A 23,548-nucleotide genomic window follows, 5' to 3' on the forward strand; every position below is an offset into this window, starting at 1 on the left:
GCTGACCGTCCGGTCCCACGCGGCGCCCGTTGGAGCGCACCGCAAGCCTACGAGACCTGGCGGTGGCCTTCTTCCCGGGCCGCGGCCGGCGGCACACCCGGACCGCAGCGGCCGGCACGTGCTTCTGACCGCGCGGGGGCGGGGCCTGGCGGCCGGGGCGGGGCCCGGCGCTGGCCCCGCCCCCGCGGCCGCGTGGCTGTGCGTCGCGGCTGTTGCCGATAAAGTTGTTTGAGGGCGAGCCGGCTGCGGGTCACGTGAGCGGAAGATGGCGGCCCCGGCGGGCGGCGGGGGCTCCGCGGTGTCGGTGCTGGCCCCGAACGGGCGGCGCCACACGGTGAAGGTGACGCCGAGTACCGTGCTGCTGCAGGTGCGGCCGGCGGCCCGGGGCGGGCGGGGGTCTCTGCGGCGGCCCGGGAGCGCCGGGGCGGGGCCCGGGGCGGGGCCCGCGGCGGCCAATGGTCGCCTCCCGCGCGGCGCCCCGCCCTCCTGGAGGTCCGCGGCGCGGGCTCGGGGGGTCTCGGAGGTCTCGGAGGGAGGCGGCGCCCTGCGCAGGCGGGTGGTCGCGTCGCGAGTCTCCTCGAGGGCCTAGAGGCCACGGCGGCGCTCACTTGAGCCCAGCCTTCCGGGGCGTTGGGCAGGGGGCCATCCCTGTCCCCCTCCTCCTCCCGGACCTTGGACGGGCCGGCTTTCGTGTCCGGAAGCGACTTGCTGAGTCACGCACTGCGCTTTTGCTGGGCGCTGCTTGTGACCTCGAATGATTTCAACTTAAAAGTGTTCATTGAGCCCCTGTTGTAGGGGACAGTGAGGGTCATAGGACATGCAACCGGTGTCTGTGGCAGGAGACCACGGGGTCGGGTGGAGTGGGGGACGCAAAGTTCAGAAGTGGGAATTCTGGCTGCCGGGCCCCAGGACCTACAGGAGTGACCCTTTTGATCTGGCTCCTGGGGAAGAGGGGCGAGGGTCTGGGAGCAGGTTTTCAAAGGCTCTTAGGCCCAGGGCAGTCTGTCTCTGGGCAGGTTTGAGCAGGGGGCAGAAATGAATAGTTTGAACTTTATTCTTTGGGAGAGACAATCTCAGGGCATGTGATACAAAGATATCTGTGGAGTGAGGACCAGAGCGCCCAGAGCATGAATAGACCGTGTCCACAAGAGCTGAGGAAATAAGGCAGGTGGTGGAGGTCCCTAGTTAGAAGAGGGGTGAGTGGACAGGATTTGTGGGTTAGTTGCACAGGGCTTTGAGTTGCTGATCCAGTGGCCTTACACCTGGTTTTGTCGGGACAGCCAAGCAGCTGGCTCTGCACAGACAGATGTGTCTGCCTTTCTGGGCAGGTGCCCTGGCCAACAATAGAGGTTCACTGTCCTTTAATCTCCCAGGTTCTGGAGGACACCTGTCGGCGGCAGGACTTCAACCCCAGTGAATACGATCTGAAGTGAGTGTGCTTGGGCTTAGCTGTGGGGTCCCAGTCTTATCTGCTTCCATGCCCCCAACATGTACTGTCTCTGGCTTGGAAGAGTCCCCTTGGGTGGCCTCAAGCTTCAGAAGTATATTTGCCTTTTCTGGTACCTGAAAGTCCAAATTCAAGGTGTGACAGAGCTGTTCTCTGCATGTCCTGGGGGAGAGTCCTTTCTCTCCTCTTCCAGCTTAGCTTCTGCAGGCCCAGGTACTTGTCTTGTGGCTGTATTATTCTCTGCCTCTGCCTTCACATGGCTTCTCTCTGCATTAGAAGGATACTTGTCATTGGGTTTAGGGCCCACCGGGTAATCCTGGATGATCTTATTCAAATCCTTAAGTACATCTGCAAAGACCCTTCTACCAAATAAGGTCACATTCACATGTTGTGGGGTTAGGACATTGATGTGTCTTTTGTGGGCCTACATTCAACCTACAGAGGGCTTTAGTGCATTTGGTTGTATAAGTTTCTGGCAGGGGTCTGAAGACAAAGTGGTCCTGGGAAGAAATTCTGTAAACGGGGTGGAGCCTGGCAGCTATGGCAGATCCTAGTCCTGGAGTTCCCTGCACAGTTCTGAGGAGATCCACAAGATCCTCTAGGGGTCTGAGGCCTAGGGGTGTCAGGACACTTGTGCTGGTGAGGTATGGGTTTCTGTCTTGCCGGGGAAGCTTTACATCTTAAAGATAGGTCCTGGCAGTATTGTCCTGATGGTTGAGCAGAGGACAGGAGCCTGCCTCAGCTTTGTCCACACAGCTCATGGGCTTTCCAGGGAGGAGTTTCTCAGGAGCTATCATCGGGTGGTGTCAGCCTGTCATGTGCCTCCTGTTGTGTCTGTCTGAGAATCCCAGGACACATGCTTCAACTGGTGGGTCATTTCTGAGCATCCTGTCACAGAGTGTTGCTCCACTCTGTTGACTGCCATCCGTATGATGGTATCTGGTTGGAGCCAATGAAAATGATTTTTCTTTTCTTGGTACCACAGATTGAACTGAAGGGCACTTAACCACTGAGCCACATCCCCAGCCCTTTTAATTTCTTATTTGAGGGCAAGCCGGCTGCGGGTCACTAAGTTGCTTACAGCCTTGCTAAGCTGCTGAGGCTGGCTTTGAACCTATCATTCTCCTGCCTCAGCCTCCCAAGCTGCTGGGATTACAGGTGTGGGCCATCATGCCCAGTTAATGAGTATAGTTTGAGTGAGCTCCACTGCAACACTGTATTAGCTTTCCTCCTGTCTTCCTGTCATCACTAACTGTGATGGTTTACAAAGCACTGCCATCCCTCTCCTGGGTGAGTGAGGCTCCTTTCTGATATTTATTTGGCAGTTTCCAGTCTGCTAGCCATGTTCAAGACACTATCAGTGTTGCCTCATTTCATTTTTTCCAAATGCCTTTGGGCTTTGTAAACTGCTAGAAATCCAGAAAACCTTGAGCAGTTGTTTCTAATGTTTTGCATTTGAAGTTGTGCTGACCACTCTCTGTATTAAAATTTCACATGAATTTCTCTCCCTAGTTCTGTAGTTTTCCTCTAAACTTTAATTAAAACAGAGCCCAGTGTCTGACTTCTGAGTGACAATAGTTCTCTTACTTGTTCTCCCATTGATTTCCTCTGATCCATATCTCTTTTTATTTATTTTTTTATTTTTAAAATCTTTAAAATTTTAATTTGTTATATATGACAGCAGAATGTACTACAATTCGTATTACACATATAAAGCACAATTTTTCATATCTCCGGTTGTACACAAAGTAGGGTCACATCTTCGTGTTTTCATACGCGTACTTAGGGTAATGATGACCATCGCATTCCACTGTTTTTTCAACCCCTATGCCCCCTCCCTTCTCTCCCTCCCCGCCACATGTCTCTTTTTAAATTGGAGCCAGTAACTTTGTTTTTTAAGATGGATGAGCAGGAACTTTTCTCAGGTGTGTGTGGTCTGTCACAGAGTGTGGGGTGGACCAGTGGTTCTTGCTTCCACACGGGTCCTGGGACCTGTGGGAGTTGGCATGAGAAGGGTTAGGTTGGGAAGGCTCCCAGGCGGGTGGCTCCTGCCCTGCCCACCCCTGACAAAGGCAGCATGGTGAGCTCCCCCAGTGCCTGTCATTCTTCTCTTCCTAGGGCAGGTGTTGAGTTCCTTGTGGGTCTGTGGCCAAGGTGTTTTGAGCTGGGTGTCAGGAGCCTTGCACTGAGGTCCTGGCTCTGCCTTCGCCTGGCCTGGGCTGCCTGCTGGCTCCTTGTCTGAGCTCCTCATCAGAAGGCACACTAGTTGTGACTATGTGAGGCCATGCTTTCTGGAAGGGGCAGGCTCTTGAAGGCTGATCCCAGGTGGGCTCAGGGCTGCTGCCTGTTTCTCCTTTCCTTGGATGCCATCTCTACTGACTCACCAGGGCTTTTGGTCCCTGGTGCTTTTGAGAGAAGCCGTATTGTCTGGGCCTTTGGAATACCTCTGACCCTCCCTGCTAGGGCTCAGAGAAGTCTTCAGCCTCACCTTGTTTTCCCAGGGATTTATGGTATTTTTTGCTGGCTAGGAGGGTCTAAGACCTCCAGGCCCTGGTTCACAGCTGACCCCCAGGAGATGGCAGAGAAATGACTGCTGCTGCAGGTGGGAGGCTGTAGCTTTACTGTCTGCTCTTGCCCTGAGTTTACCTTGAGGATGTTGGGTTGGCCCATTCCTGGTGTGGTTTCTCTAGAATCTCTGCCTCCTCTGTTTGTCTCCTGGGTGTGGCCCCCTTGGAGGATGGGAGGAAGCAGGAGTGGTAGGGGGAGACTTTCCACCGGTGGAATATGTTTTTTTTTTTTTTTTGGTGTAGATGGACACAACACAATGCCTTTTATTTCTATGTGGTGCTGAGAATTGAACCTGGGGCCCGCCTGTGCTAGGCGAGCGCTCCTCCGCTGAGCCACAGTCCCAGACCCCATGTGTTTATTTCTTGAGGGTCTATAGGCCTCTGGGTCCAGAGGTTCATAATGCCAGTTTCCTGCTCCTCTCCCTGTCTCCCAGGCTTTCAGGCTGAGTCAGTGCTATACTTCTCTTTCCTTCCTGAGCTCCCTGTGGTTGGGGACCTGCCTCTTTGCAGGTTGTAACTTCTTGCTCTTGTGGCCATGGGGCCTGCTCAGTGGGTAGCTGCCCTGCAGTTTGGATGGAGTCAGGACGAGTGTGGTCTGCAGGGCAGCAAGTGGCTTTGGTCTCTTTCCATAGGTTCCAGAGGACTGTGCTGGACCTCTCTCTCCAGTGGAGATTTGCCAACCTGCCCAATAATGCCAAACTGGAGATGGTGCCTGTGTCCCGGAGCCGTGAGGGGCCAGAGAAAATGGTAGGTATGTGGCCCGCTGTGAGGTGGGGGCTGCTTGCCTGGCTCTTGTTTGGGCTGGAAGAGTAGAAGGGAGTCGGGGGCCTTCTTCGGTCAGGCTGGAGCAATGTATTCTACCTGGTTTGACTGGAAGCCAGTCATGGTCTTCTGTCTTTCTTTTTTCCTTTTTGATGCCATGTCGATCTCAGCCTGTCAGTAATGCTTGCCCACCAGGCTGACGTGTCTGGTCACAGAGTCATAAAGATATAGAACTTGAGGAGCCAGGTGGACCCCCAGCAGCTGCTGCACGCCTCGGCCAGCAGCTGCAGAGCTTAGGCCTTGCCGTCCTTCTCTAGCAGGGCTTGCTGGCCCCGCTGCTGCTCACCACAGTCCTTCGGGTCCAGATTGTTAGGGGTTTGGAAGGTAGCCTCTGTTGCAGATGAAAACGGCAGCAAGGGTGATGACTGTCCTCTTGACCAGCCGCTGCCCCGGCCTTTTCTCCTGTGATTGTGTTTTCCCTGCGTGGTGGGAAAGTGCTTTCTCATCAGACCAGGAGGCTCTGCCCTGGGGCATTGATAGCTCCCCAAGGCCGTGGCTGGATTGTGCCGACCAGGATTCAGTGGGCTGGGACTGAGCCCAATACTGGTCTTTTGGTTGCTGCTGCGGTCCTCTCTGCTGCGTGGGAGGGAGCCTGGCTTCCCTCAGGGTTCCCCAGGTATGTGGGGTGAGTGGGAGGCCCAGGCACCCTGTCATGCAGGGAGTCCCTCCTCTGTGTTACTGGGGTTTGATGTAAATGTGCACTTGAAGAATCCCATGGCGAGAACAGCAGGGCAGCTGGACTCGCAGATGTGGAAGCCTGGGCCACGGTGTGTGGTCTGAGGGTGGAGCTCAGGTCCACACCCAGGCTTTGTGCACCAGGGGATCTATTGCTTCGCTTTTCAGAGGGACCAGAAAGAATGCCTCCGCTGGGTCATAGCCTGTGCTCCTGAATGGGGACACAGTTATTAACAGTAGATATGGGCCAGGTACAGTGGCGCACGCCTGTCATCCCAGAGGCCTAGGAGGCTGGGGCAGGAGGATCACAGGTCCAAAGCCAGTCTCAGCAACTTTGAGAGGCCCTAAGCAAACTTAGTGAGACCCTATCTCAAAAATAAAAGGGGTTGGGGATGTGGCTTGGGGTTCAGTGCTCCAGGGTGATCAATTACCAGTCCCCCAAAAAGATTTGGAAAAGTAGTGTGCTCAGTTGTGAACAAAAATTCATAAAATGGCATGTGTCAGTTACATTTTGCCATGTAACACACTTCTGGAAACTTGGCAACACTCATCAGGTACTGTCTCAGGGTTCTGGGGTTGTCAGGGGCAGTTTGGCTCGGGGCCTCTGGTGATGCTGCACCAGGTGAATGGAGTGTGACCTGAGGGTGCCTCTGGCACCAGGGGCATTTCCATGAGGGATTCTTCCTGTGGGGCCGCACACCTGTGCACGTGCATGTGCTGGTGCGACCCTTAAGGGCCCCTGAGCCACTGGTGTCTCCAGGGTGTACAGAGTGGCAGCAGTGCTCCCCAGGTGGGTGCCTTCTGCCTGTTCCCTGGGATTCGAGTGAGGTTTGTTGGGATAGCTGCTCTTCTTGCTAGTTGACTTCTCGCGTCCTGCCCTTCCAGGTTCGAATTGCTCTGCAGCTTGATGATGGCTCCCGGTTGCAGGACACTTTCTGTTCAGGCCAGACCCTCTGGGAGCTTCTCAGCCACTTTGCCCCGACCAGGTGAGTGTTGGTGGGCAGGTCCCTGACTCTTTCTTGCCCGCCCCTGGCAGGCATGCTGCTGTGGCCCCAGGGCTGCACCCCACTGTTGTGGCCAGGGCCCGAGCACGAGAATTCCCCCAGGTGGTGCTGCTTGAGAGGACTGATGGGATGTGGAAGCTGCCCATTTACTGGTCAGGACCCAGTGCCGTGGGTGGCCACTGGCTCCTCTCATTGAGCGAAGTTTCAGGCCTGACACAGCCTTGTCATTGCTCTCCAAGAGGAGCAGGAGCATGCCTCCAGCGCTGTGGGGACCTGAGAGGCCCCCCAGGGGCTTGGTGAGCAGAGAAGGGAGTTGTACTGGTGCCTCTTCCTGTGCCTGCTTTTCCCTGGATAGATGGGGGTCAGTGTTTGGGGGATCAGAAAAGACACTAACTCTTTGGTGTGAAATTCCTCATGAAAATGAATTGTCTTTTTTTTTTTTTTTTAATCCCTCAGGACTGGGGATTGGGTCCAGTGGGGCTGTACCACTGAGCCACATCCCTAGCCCTTTTTATTTTTTACTTTGCAGCAGTATCTCATTAAATCACTGAGGTTGACCTTGAACTTGGGATCCTCCTGCCTCAACCTCCCAAGTAGCTAGCCTCAAGTATATGCCACTGTGCCCAGCTGGTCTTCTAAGTAATATTGCCATGTGTTAGTTCCTGGCTGTTGATTTATGGTTTAAGCTTTATTCTTGGATGTGTAAAAGTGGTAGCCCTTTAAGTCTGGGTCTTTTCGTTGTGGGATGGAAGTCCCTGTTCACTTGACAGGCCTCAGCCAGCAGAGCGGGAGGAGTAGTGCTGGCTGTGTGGCTCGGTTGCTGCACTCTCGGGGCCTTGGTGGCCCCCTCTGTTGCATGGGTGTGCAGACAAGATGAGCGGGTGTGTCTCCAGCACTGAGAACAGGGCCTGGCGTGGGGGTTGTGTGTGGGAAGTGGCTCTGCCTGGCAGAGGCCACTGTAGAGAGAGAGTGCTCTGGACCCTAGTGGGTGGGTGGAGTGCCCAGCTGTCCTCAGCTGCACTGAGGACGAGGTGCTGGGGTCTGCAGGCTGGGCCCTCGGCAACCCTGACAACGGCAGTTTTGATGGAGCCTGGTTTGAAGGTTTAAGATGAGTGGACGCCCCAGGTGTGCAGCTGCCCCTGAGGCAGGGGAATGAAGAGGACGAGATGGCTACTGCCTGGTTGGGAACTGTGTGTTAGTCACTGTCCTCAGAGGACATGCAAGGTCATCAACACGAGGATGGGCTGCAGTGGAGCACTTAGATGAAGGCGGTCTGGGGCTGCGGGTGTGTGCGCAGCCAGGAGCGTCTCAGGCAGGGTGTTGGTCCGTGGCGGTTAGGGTCACACGGACTGGCTCCTTCTCTGGTTGTGGGCTTCAGAGCCAGAGTGTGCACAGCCTGCCAGGCTGGGGCCAGCACGCACCACTGGCCGGCTCATGACCATTGCTGTCACCCTCCTGCTGGCTGTGTGGCTGACTCCTCTGAGGATAGAGGCTGCGCCTCCTTGGTGGGTGGAGGAACTGTGCGGACCCTAGTGGAGGGTGGAGAAAAGAGGGCAGAGGGTCAGTCAGAAGCTCAGTGGGATCTTCAGCCTCTCCTGTGGGTCTCTGAAGAGCAGTGCCGAAGGTTCGAGGGCCCAGCCGAGTGTGTGGAAGACCCTCATCAAGGGTCATCATTGTGAAATGCAGGACGTTCCGCAGCTTGAGGGAGGGCAGGCCTGGGAATTCTGTGGGGGTGGAGAAGTGCCTTCAGAATCCGGTGGGAACACCCAGTGTTTTCCGAATCCCAGAAAGGTTCCGGTGTTGCCCACACCCCAGGGAGGGAACTGCCGCCTGTGCTTGGTGGAGGAGAGTCAGCACCCAGGACAGACAGCCCCAGGGGACACGCCTTCTGGGCCTGGTACTGCCTGGGTGGCTCGTGGACTGTACCTCATTTATTGTCATCTTAGTGGTGGGTGGGTACGAAGACGAGGACATGGCCCCCAGTGTCCTGGAGTGGCCTCTGGGGCAGGCCAAGGGTGTTCACAGAAGCTCCTAGGCTAGGTGACTGTAAATGGTGAAGTATGGCTGGAGGGGAGGGTGGGGCAGCCCTTCCACCAGGAGGAACGGGCCCTTAGAGGCTATGGAGTCTGGAGGTCACAGCCTCAGGGCCTGGGTGACAGTGGAGTGTCTGTCAAGGATGTTCATGACAGCTCATGGACATGGGAAGGCTGTGGGGGACGAGGTTTGGGCCTGGCCTTTCTGGCCATGATTGTACCAGACCCCCTTGTGGAGAGTGCCTTGGGTGCTTTTCCCACTTCCCTCCTCTGCTGGGCGACAGGACTGCCTTTTGTACCTGACCAACTCGCCAGAGCCGCCGCAGTTGTTGCCCAGCGTGTGGCCTGCACAGGCAGTGGGAGTGGGCTGCTAGCCGAGGACCACCCTTAGCGCCTCCCTTAGGATACTTTCCAGAGGCAGAATTGCTGAACCAAGAGACATTTCAGCTCTGGAAGTGCAGAACCAGTTTTGTCTTTGAAGTTGGTGCTCCTCACTGGGAAGCAGGATGGAGGCCCCTTGCATGCGTGTGCGTGTGTGTGTGTGTGTGTGTGTGTATGTGTGTGCGCGCACGCGTGTGTGTTTCCAGTTCCATGGTGAGGGCTCCAGGCCCAGGGAGCACAGGCTGGGGACAGAGCAGAGGGTCCACTGGGAACTGAGACATCCCTGATTCAGAGATGACTGCATGAAGTGAGGAGGAGCATGTGGTCTGGTTCTGGGACCCCCAGTCTCCCCAGACTGGGACAGGAGAGAAGCTGGCTGCCCCCTGGTACTTCTGGAAAGTGGGAGAGTATGAGAACCACACAGGTGCTGGGCCTGGTTAGGTGTGCTTAGGTTGGGGATCGCAGACCCACACCTGCTAGGGAGCCCTCTGGAGATCAGCATGGCATGGGGGTCATGCTCCGTGTGTCGGGGACCACCAGGTGGTCTCCTAGGCTGGAGCCAATGATGTTAGGTAGGGCCTTCCATCTGAACATGGATGTGGCTCATACCTGGCCCCCAGCCTCTGGAGCAGCTCTGGGAATACCACACAAGCAATGACCGTAAGGTCATGAAGGAACTCAGAATTTCCTAGCACTCATGTTAAGCAGAAAGTAACAACGGGCATAATAATTTTAGTAATGTTTGTTTAGCTCAGTGTACCAAAGTAGTATTCTTCAAGCACGTAATCAACGGGAAACGAGGCCCCTTACGTTGCCTGAAGTTCTTGGCACTGGGTATGTCTCACTGGCTTCTGGGCCGCTGCTGCTCCTGCCTGCCTGGGTGGACCTTCCGTCTGGCTGCAGTGCCCTTCAGTGATGAGCCGCAGCATCGGGCGGTCAAGATGTTACCATGGGCAGGCCTGGGAGGAGCACGTGGAGCGGATGCTGGGGGCTTTTGGGGGCCTGAGTGTCATTCAGGTGGGGGACCTGTGAGGCTCCAGGACAGGTTGGTGTGGGGTGTAAGGGACAAGTCAGGCAGCATCCTGCTGCCCATGGGGCAGCCCTCAGAGCAGCTGTTGAGCAGGCACAGTTCCGCATGGCCAGGTGAGCTTGGAGGAGGGAGAAGCTGGAGGCTACATCAAGGGCTGAGCCTGGGTGGGAGAAAGCACAGATGCCGAAGTCCCCAGACTGGAACTCGCTGCCTGGGCAGAGCCCCCAGTCAGCCTGGAGTGCCCTTCCGTAAGGAGCCTCGGCCGCCTCTGCTCCACTGTGGCCCAGCCCGCCCCAGGGGACGCTCTCAAGTCAGTTTGCGGGTACTGGGGGTTTTGGTGAGTGTCAAGTCCATGAACTGGCTACACAGGGGACTCAGCCCCTCCTCTCCTCCCCAAGTGTGACTGTGCCTCCCGCCCCGGTGTGCCTCCCGTCCCCTGGCTGTCTCATATCCTGCCCCTCTGTGAGTGGGACCTACGTTTCTTGGAAGGCCAAGTGGGCTGCAGGGAGTGGCTGCAGTGAGAACAGGGCTCTGAGGATAGCCCCTGGACGCACTTAGGATTGCTTTGTGGGCCCAGTGGACAGCTGGCTCTGAACTCCTGGTCACAGCTGCTTTTCCTCAGGACTCGCCTAGGCTCAGCTGCTGCCCTCTTTGCTCCCTCCAGCCTGAACACGGGGCAGGGGGCAGGGAGCAGGGTCTGTGCTGTCGTGTGGTGGTGGCCAAGACACCTTGCCTGGCTCTCTCGGCTCCCTGAGCAGGCGCACCCACTCTGCCGGCAGTCACGGGCTCTGCTGGTCTTGCTAGCTTTTGTCAGCATGTGTCATTCTTGTGTGGGGAACACAGAATTTTCTTGGCAGTGTGTTTGTACCAGCTCTGGCTTGTTCAGGGCCAAACAGTCGTCACAGACACCGCCTGTCCCCAGCACACGGTGCATCACACAGCAGCTGGGCCCTGAGTGGGCAGACAGTCTACCCCTCAGCGGGTGATGAGCTTTGTGGTGGGTGGAACTTGTACCCAAGGCCAGCATCAGTGGCATCTCTGCTCTGCCCAATCATCCAAGCTGACCCTTGGCTCTGACCAGGGAATGTTTGCTGGCCTTTGAGGATTGAGACCTTACTGGCGCCCCCAGCACCCTCTTTTTGGCCGAGGGGTGTCTCATGTGAGTGGGTAGCACCACAGGAACCACGGGGTGCACTGGTGGTTTCTCACTCCAGGCTCGCCTGGCCTGTGGTGCACGACCAGGTCTTCAGACCTGAGGGTTGTGCAGGGTGCAGGAGGCCTCCTTAGACCTGCCACCTGGCAGAGAGCTCTGCTTGCTGGTCTGAGTGGCTGAAGGTCTGGAAGGGATTTTAGTGCCCTCCCTTGGCCTCTGGCCGCTCCTCAGACCTTGCACAAGCGAATCTGACCCGCCTGTGTTTCTTCTGGAGAAGCCACATGTCAGAGCCCGTCCAGGCTTTGATGTCGTCCTGCTGTGTGCATCCCTGCTTCAGGGAGCTCTGGCCATGCTCTGCTGGCATCAGGGCCATGGGGAGTCCCAGGTTGAGTGGTGCAGCCAGCTGTGAGACCTGAAGCTGTCTGTCACATTCAAGGGGTCGGACCCTTGGCTTTCCCAGACGACTTGTGGCCTGAGCTCCCTGTTTCCTTAGGTTGTGTGTGAGTCGGCCGTGTGTTGCTGGGACCCAGCACCTGAGAGCAACAGCTTGAAGGAGGAAAGGTTCATCTTGGCTCGTGGTTCTGGAGGCTTTGGTCCATAGCCATGCAGCCCCAGGCCTTGGGCTTTAGTGGCAGTGCTTGGTGGCAGAGGGTGTGCTGAAGCCCGCTGCTCATCACAGGGGCTGGAAGCAGGGTGGGGGAGGAGGGGTTGGGGCCAAGGTCGAGTCCCCAAAGGCAGGTGCCTTGAAGACCCACTTGCTTCAGCTAGGTCCCACCTCCTGGTTTCCAAACCTCCCAGGGCCCATCGAGCTGTGGGTAACCCAGGAAGAGACCAGAGCTCTTGTCATCAGACGCTCTACAGTATGCTGTAAGGGGGGGCGGCGGCTGCAAACCCGCTTGGTGCCCAGGTTCCCTGCCTGGTGGTCCCAGTGCCTGTCCTTGGCCCTCCAGGCTGCAGCCCATCCAAGCCTGCCTTACCTAGTCTCTGCCCTGCCTTCTGGTTGCCAGCGCGGCCCCATGCCCCTTGCTGCTCGAGCCCTGCCCCACATCATGTGGCTGATGATGTGGGCAGTCAGGCCTGAGCTGAGCGTGGGGCCAGGCATGGGCACAGCCCTTGGTGGGACCATGCGGGGGGTAGGGGGGCGTGTGTATGGGGCGGGTCCCTTTGGGTCTGGTGTTTCCCAGCCTATTCCTCCTCTTGTCCCCAACTTGTGTCAGTCACTGGGAGCTCAGCTTCCAGGTGGCCTTCTGGGCAGGCATGGACCAGCGTGTTTGCAGTGCCACTGCCTCACTGTGTAAAGGTCCTCTTCAGAGCCTGTCTTGTCCCACTCGACACCACGGGTATTGAAGTGTGCTTCACCAGGAGGTGCCACTGTCCCTGTCCATGCCCTGCGGTCATCCACTGGGCCCTGTGGACTGCAATGTGCGCTGTGGTCAAGGACTGACATTGTAGTACCTAAAGACTGCTGTGTGTACACCCCAGTGTCGCCCCGTGGGCTGGGCAGAGGGGACAGCACATGGCAATGCTCGTGGCCTTGGGGACTTTACCTCTTGCTCCAAGTCCGCCTAATGGCTTTGCATGCTGAACTGGTCCTGGCCATCTCGGGTCAGCGGCCCTCTGAGAGGCATCTTGAGATGAAAACCCAGATCCCAGGACCTTGATACCCGTCTCGGGCGCTGGCCTAGCACACAGCAGAGTGTAGCACCCTTGGCAGCGTGCTGCTGCTGGGGTTGTCTAGGGTTGACAGTTCCTCTCTCTCGAGGCTGCGTGCCAATGGCTGGGACCTTCTCCGGGCTCTGCTTGGCTGTCAGCTCCCTCCTCCCAGTGGTCAGGGGTGGATGGGGTGTGGGAGGCTATGCCAGGCTGGGCTGCTTGGCTGAGGGCTGTGGCCCTAAGCCCCCAGGGCCTCCTGCCCCCAGCTGGGCTGGGTGCCTGGGGCTCCTAGCTGTCCCAGAGGCCCCTGACGCACTCTTTCCTCCACCCAGAGAGCACGTGCAGCAGCCGGGAGAGGCGACCCCTGTCTGTGTGTACATGAGGGACGAGGTAGGTGCCGGCCACCCACCCCTGCCCGTTGCCATACTCAGCCAGCCCAGCCCGCTCTCCAGGCTGGAAACTGCCCACCATCTTCAAAGCTCAAAGCGGCAGCCTGGGCGGCGGCTCCTGAGAGCCGGCGTGTTTTATGGAAAGAAGCGGCACAGCCAGCCCACTGGGACCAGCCGCGCTGCCTGGGCTGCTCCCGAAACCTCCCTCAGTGGCCTGTTTGTTTTTTCAGCTTCTCTCAAAGCCCAAGAGTTACAAAAGTGGTTTCATTTTAATAAATATTTGCTTTGCTCTGTGTTTTGATCTTTTTCAAAACCGAGCGCAGCGAGGCCGAGGCAAAGTCTGGCCCCAAGGCCTGCCGCCCGGCAGCCTGCCTGCCATGGTGGGGACTCTCCTAGTGCCTGGTCCTGTGGCCTCACAGGGGCTTTTTGTTTCAACCCTGGCCCAGTGCCCTTTGCTGGCTTGGGGCAGAGTGGGGGACACGGTCCCTGAGAGGCTGGGACAGCCCTTGTGTGGATGGGACTTCCCCCTGTTTGTTCCCAGTCGAGGTCCCCTGACCTGAAGCTGTGAGGGGTGGGAACTGTGAGGGGACCAGGAAGCTGCTCATGCCAGCGCGTCCTGGGGAAGAGATGGGCCACAAGGCCTCTGGGACTGGGCTGACTGCTGGGGTGTGGCCATGCACCCTGGCTCTTGTGTTCAGCCCTCAGAGGGACGATCCTCTCCAGAGGCTGCTCCTCAAAGAGCTTGCGTTAGCTCAGTGGGTGCAGACAGCTGGGCCTGAGCCCTGTCCATCCTGAGCCCCGTGCATCCAGAGCTGAGTGTCAGGAATGACTGTTGAGGGCGGGAAGTTGCTCAGTGGTGGAGTATGGGGCTGGGTTCAGTCCCTGGCAAAACCCAACTAGAAGTGGTCCTTGAGAGGTGAGGTCTAGTCAGATAGTTTAGTGACCCTGAGGCAGCACTGGCCTGGAGGGCAGCTGTGGCTGCTTGTGGGCATGGTGGGGAAGAAGCTGGGCTGGCCACAGCCAGACAGGGTGCAGAGTGGGTACTGCCACCCTGGCCAGGCCAGCAGAGCCCGTGGAACTATGTTCTGACCTGGGGTCCCTGTGGCTCAAAGGGTTCTGAAGAGTCAGAGCCATGGACGGGCTCCCTTCACAGAGGTGGCTGGTCCTGCTGGAGTCTGGCCAGCAGCCGTGGAGCTGGTGAACCTGGCCGGCCCCCCAGTGTCTGGACCCCTGAGGCCTGGGCTGTCTGCTGTCCCTACGTCCTGCCGCAGTGCAGTGGGCTGTGAGGGGCCTGGGAGTGCTGGGGAAGAGGCCCTTCTCTGAACAGGCTGTTCTGGGCAGACTCGGCAGTCATTTTGGCCAGTGGTGGCCATGGGCCTGGTGTTCACAGATCAAGATGGGCAGTTTTGGTGGGGATGGGGCCTGTTCTCTGCGCTCACCTCAGTGTGCTCCCCCCGTCCATTCCCACTGGCCGGCAGCTTTGGGCAGGGCTACGGGCCTCAGGGTGGCCCCCACCCAGCCCACCCTTCTCTCCCAGCCTCAGTGGGCTCAGTTCACAGCCGAGGAGGCCAGGCTGGGTGGAGAAAGGTGGTCGCGGGCCCTCACCAGCTGCAAGTCAGGTTGTTGGACCTTGCAGAGCTCGTGGGCAGAGGAAGGCCTGGGTGGGAGAGGGCACTGGCCAGAGGAGCCCCAGCCTGGGCCTGATGGGTCTTTATCAGTGAGGGCTTGGGGTGTTGCCCTGGGTGTTGGCATCTGGGAGAGGGACTTAAGCGTCCTGTTTGCCTTTCCTACAGGTAACTGGTGGAGAGGCCCTACGGAGCACAACGCTGCAGTCACTGGGGCTGACCGGGGGCAGTGCCACCATCAGGTAAGGGCAGAGCAGCTACTGGGTTTGGAGTTCCATTTAGTTAAAAATAAAATGTGTGCTCGGCCAGGTGCAGTGGCCACACCTGTAATCCCAGCGACTTGGGAAACTGAGACAGGAGGTTCGCAAGTTCAAGGTCACCCTAAGCAATTTAGTGAGACCTTGTCACAAAAAACGCATAAAGGGCTGGGGTGCAGCTTGGTGGTAGAGCCCCTGGGTTCGATCCCCACACAAAACAAAACAAAACAAACCCGAGATCTCACAGGAAAGGGAGAAGGAATGTGGGAAGTAGGAGAGGAGGTGCGGGAACTCAGGCCACCCCCCTGTGAGGTGCCCTCAGAGGGTGGGACTGGACAAAGTGGAGAAGGTCCTGTCCTCTGCTCTGTGGTGTCCACTCACTTTCTGGCTCCCCCAGGTTTGTCATGAAGCAATGTGACGCTGCAGGCAAGCAGGAGCCTGGGGCCATGGGGAGCAAGACCCCAGGAAGCCCGGCCTCCTCCACGTCAGCCACCCAGGCCACTGGCAGCCCTCTGCCCCTCTTAAAATCAGGGGGGCTCATCAGGGGCGACCTGAGGTGTCAGGATGATGCAGGCACCTCGGGGACCAGCCTCACGGGCAGCTCAGAGCCAGGAGACGCTCAGGCGAAGCAGAGCACAAAGAAGCCTGCGTCCGCCCCCTTTGTTCCTTTCTCTGGTGGGGGACAGCGGCTGGGGGGCCCTTCGCAGAGCGCCAGGTCTCCAGTCTCACCCTTGGCCATGTCGCCCAAGTCCTTCTCCTGCCCTGGAGGTCCCTCCAAACCCAAGAAGTCAAGGCCTGGCGAGGAGCCCCAGCAGGAGGTAAGGGTGTGGTGGACCAGGGGGACCTGATCAGCCAGGGCTGGCAGCCACGGCTGTGTCTCAGTGGTGACTTGTTCTGTTGTGGTCTGTGTCTACCGTTGGGCGAGGTCCTGGTTAGGTGTTTAGTCTGATGGGCTCTGATGCCCACTGTTCATGGCACCACCAAATGTTTCTGCTACCTGGAGCCACCCTGAATCTGACCCGCTCTTTCTGCACCTGTGCAGTGACCTGGAGAAGCTGCTGTCCACCCTCCTGCCCAGCTGGGAGGGTTTTTCTTGGGGGATTCAACCCAGTGGTGCTTAACCACTGAGCTACAGCCCCAGCCCTGGCATGGAGATTCTCGTCAGCTTCAGTCAAACTGTGCTGGGGGAGAGAACCTAGGAAGCAGCCGGATCAGCGGCTGCTGGCCTGGGTGATCTGAGACGCGCCTCCTCCCTGGCGACGGCCTTGTGAGGGCAGCTCCCTGTTGAGCGCTGCACCCTGTGGTCCCGTGGCATTTGGCATCTCAGTTCTGGGGCCATCTTCGTCCTTGGGTCTCAGTGTCCTGCCATCCCAGTAATGCCCACCCCCACCACCTGAGGCGTGGGAGGGCCCCACCTTTAGGTCTCAGCAGGTGGGTGCTGATGGGTGGATGAATGGCTACTGGGAGCCAGCTCCTGCCCTGCCTGGGGCTGCACACCTGCAGGAACCATCTCTGCTTCCCACTGGGCCCTCAAGGAGTGTCTACCTTCTGCCTCTTTCCCTCCACTGTCCAGTGGCCCTGGCCAGTGGCAGCCATGGCAACTCCTGAGCAGGTGAAGTCTGCCCTGTTGATCAGTTCCTGCCTGGAGACTCGGCCTGGCCCCTCTTGGACTCCGCAGCCAAGGCCAAACGGCTTCCGCCAGTCCCCTTGGAAGTGTGGTGAGGCCTTCATCCTCTCCAGAACTACCTCGGCTCAGCCTGGGTGTGGCTCTTGCTCATCCACTGGGTGCCACAAGACCCCATCTGCCCCAGCAGTCACGGCTTCCTTGCAAATTTCCCAGGAAACACTCAGGTTCTTGGATGTGCTGGGTCCTCTCCCCAAGGGCTTGGTTCCAGGGAAGGTTCAGGAGTCCAGCAGGCTCTGTCAGGACTCAGGCCTGCAGCTTCTGGCTCAGAAATAGGGAGGTCTCTTCCTCTGGCCAGCATCACCTGAAGCTAGTCGTGCCTGGCCCGGGCAAGGCTGGGCCTGGCACCCTGTGCCCTGCATCCTGAAGGAGGGAGCTCGTTTGGAGAAGATGTTAGGTGTACCCTTTCCTGCCTTGGTGTTAGGGACAGCAGTGGACACACAACATCCTTACCCTCAGAGCCTGCCCACTAGCCAGCCTGGCCTCACATTGTTACCCTGAGAGTCAGTTCCTGCCCTGCCCGAGGCAAGGCATCTACAGATGCTGCTTCTGCACGCCTTCAGACAGGAGGAGAGCGCCGCCTGAGGTGTCGGTGTCCCGCCTGGGGAAGTGCCAGCCCTCTCCTCCCACTGAAGCAGCTCTGCCCACTCCTACGTGCGTGGATGTCCTCAGGGTCCACTTAGATTTTATTTGTGAGAAGGATCGTGCTGCTAAAGAGGCTTTGCAGCTGGTGAGTTTCCTGGTGGCAGGCTGCCAGAGGGCTCTGAGGGAGGTGACATGAAACATGGTCACAGAAATTCCTGGAGGGGCAGTCATCCCAGTGAGGCCTGGCCTGGGTGGTGCCCTGTGCGGCCGGTCTGCCTGGTCGCGGGCTGGCGTCATCTCAGCCCCCGTGCTGATGCTTGTGCAGTGGGACTTGCGGAGGGGGCTGTAGTGCTGTAAGCAGCTGGAAGGTGATTTGTCAGCCCCAGAGAAGTGGCCATGGGGTGGAGGGGACGGTGCCATTCTTGCGCCAGGAGGGAGCCACAGTGATTCCCTGGGTAGCCAGGTGCCTGGGTGGCTGCTCTGGCTGTCTGATCTGGGGAGCTGCCCTGTTTGTTGGGGACATCTTGCCAGGGCCTGTAGGCGTTCATGTGCTGATGAGCAGGGCCATGTGTGCTCTTGTGGGACACAATACCTCCAGAAAGAGCGTCTCTCAAGCGTGTGGACTTAGACGTGTGGACGGGGTGTGCTTACTCAGCCACACTTGGTTCAGAGGAAGCACAGGCAGGTCCTGAGTTGTCGTGCAGCTGTGGGAGAAGGGCCAGACCTGGAGATGCCCACTTGGCCCTGTGGAGGCAGGAGGGGTCCGCCTTGCCACTCAGCAGGATTCTATAGCTATTGCAGCACAGGGACAGGAGAAGCAGCCCCTGGGGGTGGAGAGGCTTGTGGACAGGCCCCGGAGGAGAAGCCCCTGTCTCTAAAGTACAGGGGAGGACAGCAGCCCAGCAGGTGTGGGGGACAGCCACCTGCTCTTGTATTCTTCCTCCAAACAAAGGTCCTGGGGGCAGTTGGAGAGTGCTGCATTAGATGACATGGCAAGACTTCAACCTTTGGAGTCTCTGATTCCTGCTGTTTACATTTATTTCTCAGGCCTCCACAGCGTGGGCAGGGGCGGGCGGGGATTGCCTGGAGGAGGCAGCTCAGGTCCTGCCCAGTGTGCCACGGAGGCTCTTGTGTGTTGTCTTAGAAGCAGAGAAGGGTGCTGGGCGTGGTGGCCATACCTGCAATCCCAGCCACCCTGGAGGCTGAGGAAGGAGGATTATAAGTTTGAGGCCAGCCTGGGCAATAAGCCAGTCTCAAAAAAATCTTCTCTCAAAAGAAATACAGACTATAAAGGGCTTGAAGTGTGGCTCAGTGGTAGAGTGCCCCTGGGCTCAGTTCCCTGTACTGAAGAAAAAGGGCAGACTCCAGGGCTCGTCTGTATCCTGTGGAGCTCATGGCCTGCTGCCCTCTTCCCTCTGGTGTTGGCCTGCTGTGGGCTCGCACACGTCTGTGACACTGAGGACCCGCACTGTGGTGGGCGCGGGTGGCTCTCTGCTGTGCGCCCCCACCCCCGGCCTCTTTGCCTCTTTGGTCCTGCCCGTCCTCCCCTCCCCGCCCCTGGCAGCCCTGTCTGCAGGTTTTCCTCCTCCGTGGTGTTGGTTTTCCAGGGCTGGGGTCCTGGGCCCCTGTGTTCACTGGCTCACGTTCTGCAGTCACACCCTCTCCCAGCAGACACCTGCCGCCTGCTGCAGCCGTGCCCTCTGCACCAGCCTGCACATTGCTGCGCCCCCCGCATCTGGGGCTGTCTTCCGCTGAAGGTAGAGTGTTTGGGAAGTTTTGTGTCTCCCCGATTACCCTGCTTGCTGCCGTCTGAGCTTCACGATTTTACCTGTTGGCGTCCTCTGCCCTGTTAACTCTCGTTTCTTTGAGAAAGGTGCTTGTGCATTTTGGGTGTTGGGGTTGTACTATCACATGCCATGGCTGTGCTAACCCTTAGTTAAGTGCAGTGCCGGGAATCTGGTGGCTCAGGTGCGTTATTCCTGTGCTTTGTGCTTGCAGGGTCTCAGATGTCATTCCTCACCCCAAGGCCAAGGCGGGGCGTCATCTTTGGATTTTCTTCTCTTGCTCCGTGGCTTTGTCTTTCACGCAGTGGTCTGTGTATGTGTGTGTGTGTGTGTGTGTGTGGTGCTGGGAGGAACCCAGGGACTTGTGCATGGGCTGTGTCCCCAGCCCCTCGTGCAGTGGTCTTCTGGGGACCCATTTGTGCAGTGTGCGGCAGGGTCTGGCTGCATGTGCTGTGCACGTCTGCGCATCGTCATGCAGTCTCCTGGGGCGTTCTGGACCCGTGGCCTCCTCCCTGCACCTGCCTGCTGGCTCCAGACCTCTGACAGTGACTCCCTGACCTATTCAGAGACTTTGCCCTTTGAAATACATCCTGGAACCTTCCACAGAAGTCACTGTGGGACACGTCATAGAATTCCTTGAGCCTCCTTGGGCAGCAATACCTCATTATGGTCCACCTGTGTCTTCCCATCAACCTTCCGTCCTGCAGAATCTGCTCAGTGTCCCCATGTAGACCTCGTGGAGCTGGTGGTTTTCTGGATCTTGGAACTGTTCCCATGGTATCTAGGAGTGCCCTGGTTCCACTGGTTGTGACTCCTCTTCACCAGTCCTAGTGGCACTGTTCCCATGGTATCTAGGAGTGCCCTGGTTCCACTGGTTGTGACTGCTCTTCACCAGTCCTAGTGGCACTGTTCCCATGGTGTCTAGGAGTGCCCTGGTTCCACTGGTTGTGACTGCTCTTCACCAGTCCTAGTGGCACTGTTCCCATGGTGTCCGGGAGTGCCCTGGTTCCACTGGTTGTGACTGCTCTTCACCAGTCCTAGTGGCACTGTTCCCATGGTATCTAGGAGTGCCCTGGTTCCACTGGTTGTGACTCCTCTTCACCAGTCCTAGTGGCACTGTTCCCATGGTATCTAGGAGTGCCCTGGTTCCACTGGTTGTGACTGCTCTTCACCAGTCCTAGTGGCACTGTTCCCATGGTGTCCGGGAGTGCCCTGGTTCCACTGGTTGTGACTGGCCTTCACCAGTCCTAGTGGCACTGTTCCCATGGTGTCTAGGAGTGCCCTGGTTCCACTGGTTGTGACTGCTCTTCACCAGTCCTAGTGGGACTGTTCCCATGGTGTCTGGGAGTGCCCTGGTTCCACTGGTTGTGACTGGCCTTCACCAGTCCTAGTGGGACTGTTCCCATGGTGTCTAGGAGTGCCCTGGTTCCACTGGTTGTGACTGGCCTTCACCAGTTCTAGTGGCACTGTTCCCATGGTGTCTAGGAGTGCCCTGGTTCCACTGGTTGTGACTGGCCTTCACCAGTCCTAGTGGCACTGTTCCCATGGTGTCCGGGAGTGCCCTGGTTCCACTGGTTGTGACTGCTCTTCACCAGTCCTAGTGGGACTGTTCCCATGGTATCTAGGAGTGCTCTGGTTCCACTGGTTGTGACTGCTCTTCACCAGTCCTAGTGGCACTGTTCCCATGGTATCTAGGAGTGCTCTGGTTCCACTGGTTGTGACTGCTCTTCACCAGTCCTAGTGGCACTGTTCCCATGGTGTCTAGGAGTGCCCTGGTTCCACTGGTTGTGACTGCTCTTCACCAGTCCTAGTGGCACTGTTCCCATGGTGTCTAGGAGTGCCCTGGTTCCACTGGTTGTGACTGGCCTTCACCAGTCCTAGTGGCACTGTTCCCATGGTGTCTAGGAGTCTCTGGTTCCACTGGTTGTGACTGCTCTTCACCAGTCCTAGTGGCACTGTTCCCATGGTGTCCAGGAGTGCCCTGGTTCCACTGGTTGTGACTGCTCTTCACCAGTCCTAGTGGCACTGTTCCCATGGTGTCCAGGAGTGCCCTGGTTCCACTGGTTGTGACTGGCCTTCACCAGTCCTAGTGGCACTGTTCCCATGGTGTCTAGGAGTCTCTGGTTCCACTGGTTGTGACTGCTCTTCACCAGTCCTAGTGGCACTGTTCCCATGGTGTCCAGGAGTGCCCTGGTTCCACTGGTTGTGACTGGCCTTCACCAGTCCTAGTGGCACTGTTCCCATGGTGTCTAGGAGTCTCTGGTTCCACTGGTTGTGACTGCTCTTCACCAGTCCTAGTGGCACTGTTCCCATGGTGTCCAGGAGTGCTCTGGTTCCACTGGTTGTGACTGCTCTTCACCAGGCCTAGCAGCTGTCCTAGTTCCCTGGGATCTTTGCAGTCTGTGCTAGCCTGCCTTTTCCTTCATGTCTTTCCTTTTGTCTTTTTTCTGGGTCACTGGTGTTTGGTGAATAGTAGCAACAAGAGTGTATTTTAAGGGCATCTTGATTTTAAAGGTATGGGGCTGATTTTTCTTTAAGGATGACGTATGATATGACAAGCTTTTGTCAAGCTAAGGACTTGACTCTTCCTGACTTCCTGAGATTTTCTTGCCAGATGTAGTTATTACAAACAGCTTTTTGCATCATTTGAGGTATCTGCTTTTCCCGTTGCTGAAAAAGTGACGTGAAGTTCTGGATGACGCTGGGACCGTCCAGGTGCCGTGCTGTTTTGTTTTCTCGTGTGCGGTTCCTCTCTGGCAGCCAGCACTGGGTGTCAGGCTGGACCCCTGTGTTTGTGTTAGAGGCAGACTATCGCTTCCTGCCTTCGCCAGCTTGGAAGCATTGCCGGCAGGTTTGTCAGAGCCCTACCTTTCTGTCTGGATTGCAGCAGCGTTTGCACCAGGGGTCGTCTGTGGCACAAGGTCTTTGCTGCCTGCTGCATCTCTTTGGCTGGGCTTTTGACTGGGCACACAGGCCTCCAGGTGGTGCCTCAGCCTGCCTGCCTGGGGCCGTGACAGCTCCCTCACTCTGGGAAGTGCTCGCCAGGTGGGCTCCCTGGTCTTTTAACTTAGCCCAGCCGTCCCTGCCGTGGACCCTGTCCGATCGCTCCTGGCCACACGTTGGAGCCCTGGGGGGCCTGAGTGGGGCTGTGTGTGTGTGTGTGTGTGTGTGTGTGTGTGGTGTCTGCAATGGGGCTAGTGCAGCAGCTGGGAACAGCTGGCCTGGCCTGCTCCTGGGTCAGGAGTCAGCATCTTCTTCTCTATGGATTGGGTTGGAGGAAGCAAGTGGAGCCCTTGCTGCCCTTAGTGTGGGCCAGCGGGTCTCAGAACATCCTGGGGTTCAGTGGGGTGGCAGGAGGGTGCCTTGGTCACAGCTTTCTTATCGGCCATGCCAGCAGCTGGAGCCAGGCATGAGCTCCTGCTGACCTGGGCGGTCTGCTGGACCCCGTGTTGAAGGTCTTGGCATCTGACTCCTGGCTGGGTGGTCTGGGGACCCTTGTTGCTGTGGGCTTCCTTCCGCAAGCCGCCCCTTCTCTTCAGAAAAGGCATTTGCATGTTTGGGCAGCTCCTGCCTTTTTGAGAGATGGTCATGGCTGTGTTGTGTCTGTGCTCTGCTTCCTATGACTCCCGTCAAGGTGGCTGCTGACTGCTGTGCTGGGGATGCCCCCTGCTCCTGCATCCTGCCAGGGCCTGCCCTTGCCCACTGGGTGCCTCTGTCCACAACTGCGGGAGCCTGAGAAGCAAGCCTCTCTCTAGTTGCTGAGGGGGGACTCTGGCCAGTGCATGGTGACCTTGCAGTTGAGGGCCACATAGTGTGTGCTACAACAGAGGTCTGTTCTGTGGAGGGGCCACCACTGATGGTCAGGGAGCTAGTGAGTGCCTGCCCCACCTGTCCTGCCCTCCAAGCCAGTGCCTACTCCTGCCTCCTGCTGTACACCTGGGAGATGGGGGGTCCTGGCCAGCATCCTGTCTTTGGAGCCTGAACCTGAACCGTCCTTGATGTGTCTGATGAGTGGACAGGGAAGTGGGCATGGAGGTGAGGGGAGCCCCAGGTCCCAGTTTTGGCTCAACCTGGTATGGGGGCCCTGGTATGGTGGTGACAGTGGGCCCCCTCCCCTTTGGGGACCCTGCTGGCTTCTGCCCTTGTGAACCCCTGAGGCTCCTCAGCCTGGGGTCCTTGGCTGTGTGGCTGGGTTGAGCTGGTTGCCAGGGTTCTGGCCTCCTCAGGGCACTCTTCCTGGGCAGGTGGCTATCTTTCTCCCAGGAGGCAGGCCCAAGGCCCAAGGCCTCAGCCCAAGGCCTCAGCCCGAGGCCCCTTGCCCTTTCTGTGCTCTTCCCGAGTGGGGCCAGGTGGGTGTGCGCACGTGCCTCTGTGTGTGTGTGTGTGTGTGTGTGTGTGTGTGTCTGTCTGTCTGTCTGTGTGTCTCTCCATCTCTGTCTCTGTGATGGGGCTAATGCAG

The 23,548-nt window shown here is 57.9% G+C and overlaps 1 protein-coding gene across 4 annotated transcripts in view; it reads left to right on the forward strand.

Moving 5' to 3' along the window:
• Nucleotides 1-220: 220 nt before the first annotated feature.
• The window catches only part of Aspscr1 (ASPSCR1 tether for SLC2A4, UBX domain containing), a 38,193-nt gene continuing 14,865 nt past the window's right edge, over nt 221-23,548 (forward strand). The window contains exons 1-7 of one of the 4 annotated variants that reach the window (XM_027955484.2): nt 221-367; nt 1,374-1,429; nt 4,647-4,761; nt 6,397-6,497; nt 13,098-13,155; nt 14,948-15,021; nt 15,434-15,854. In XM_027955484.2, coding sequence (XP_027811285.2) covers nt 266-367; nt 1,374-1,429; nt 4,647-4,761; nt 6,397-6,497; nt 13,098-13,155; nt 14,948-15,021; nt 15,434-15,854 — 927 coding nt within the window. In that variant the 5' untranslated portion in view covers nt 221-265. Of the gene's footprint in view, nt 368-506; nt 553-1,373; nt 1,430-4,646; nt 4,762-6,396; nt 6,498-13,097; nt 13,156-14,947; nt 15,022-15,433; nt 15,855-17,588; nt 19,063-23,548 lie in introns of those variants that run through there. The other 3 variants (XM_071603076.1, XM_027955485.2, XM_071603075.1) reach the window with 3 other exon arrangements.

The sequence above is a fragment of the Marmota flaviventris genome, chromosome 17 (assembly GCF_047511675.1).
Source record: "Marmota flaviventris isolate mMarFla1 chromosome 17, mMarFla1.hap1, whole genome shotgun sequence".
Taxonomy (NCBI): Eukaryota; Metazoa; Chordata; class Mammalia; order Rodentia; family Sciuridae; genus Marmota; species Marmota flaviventris.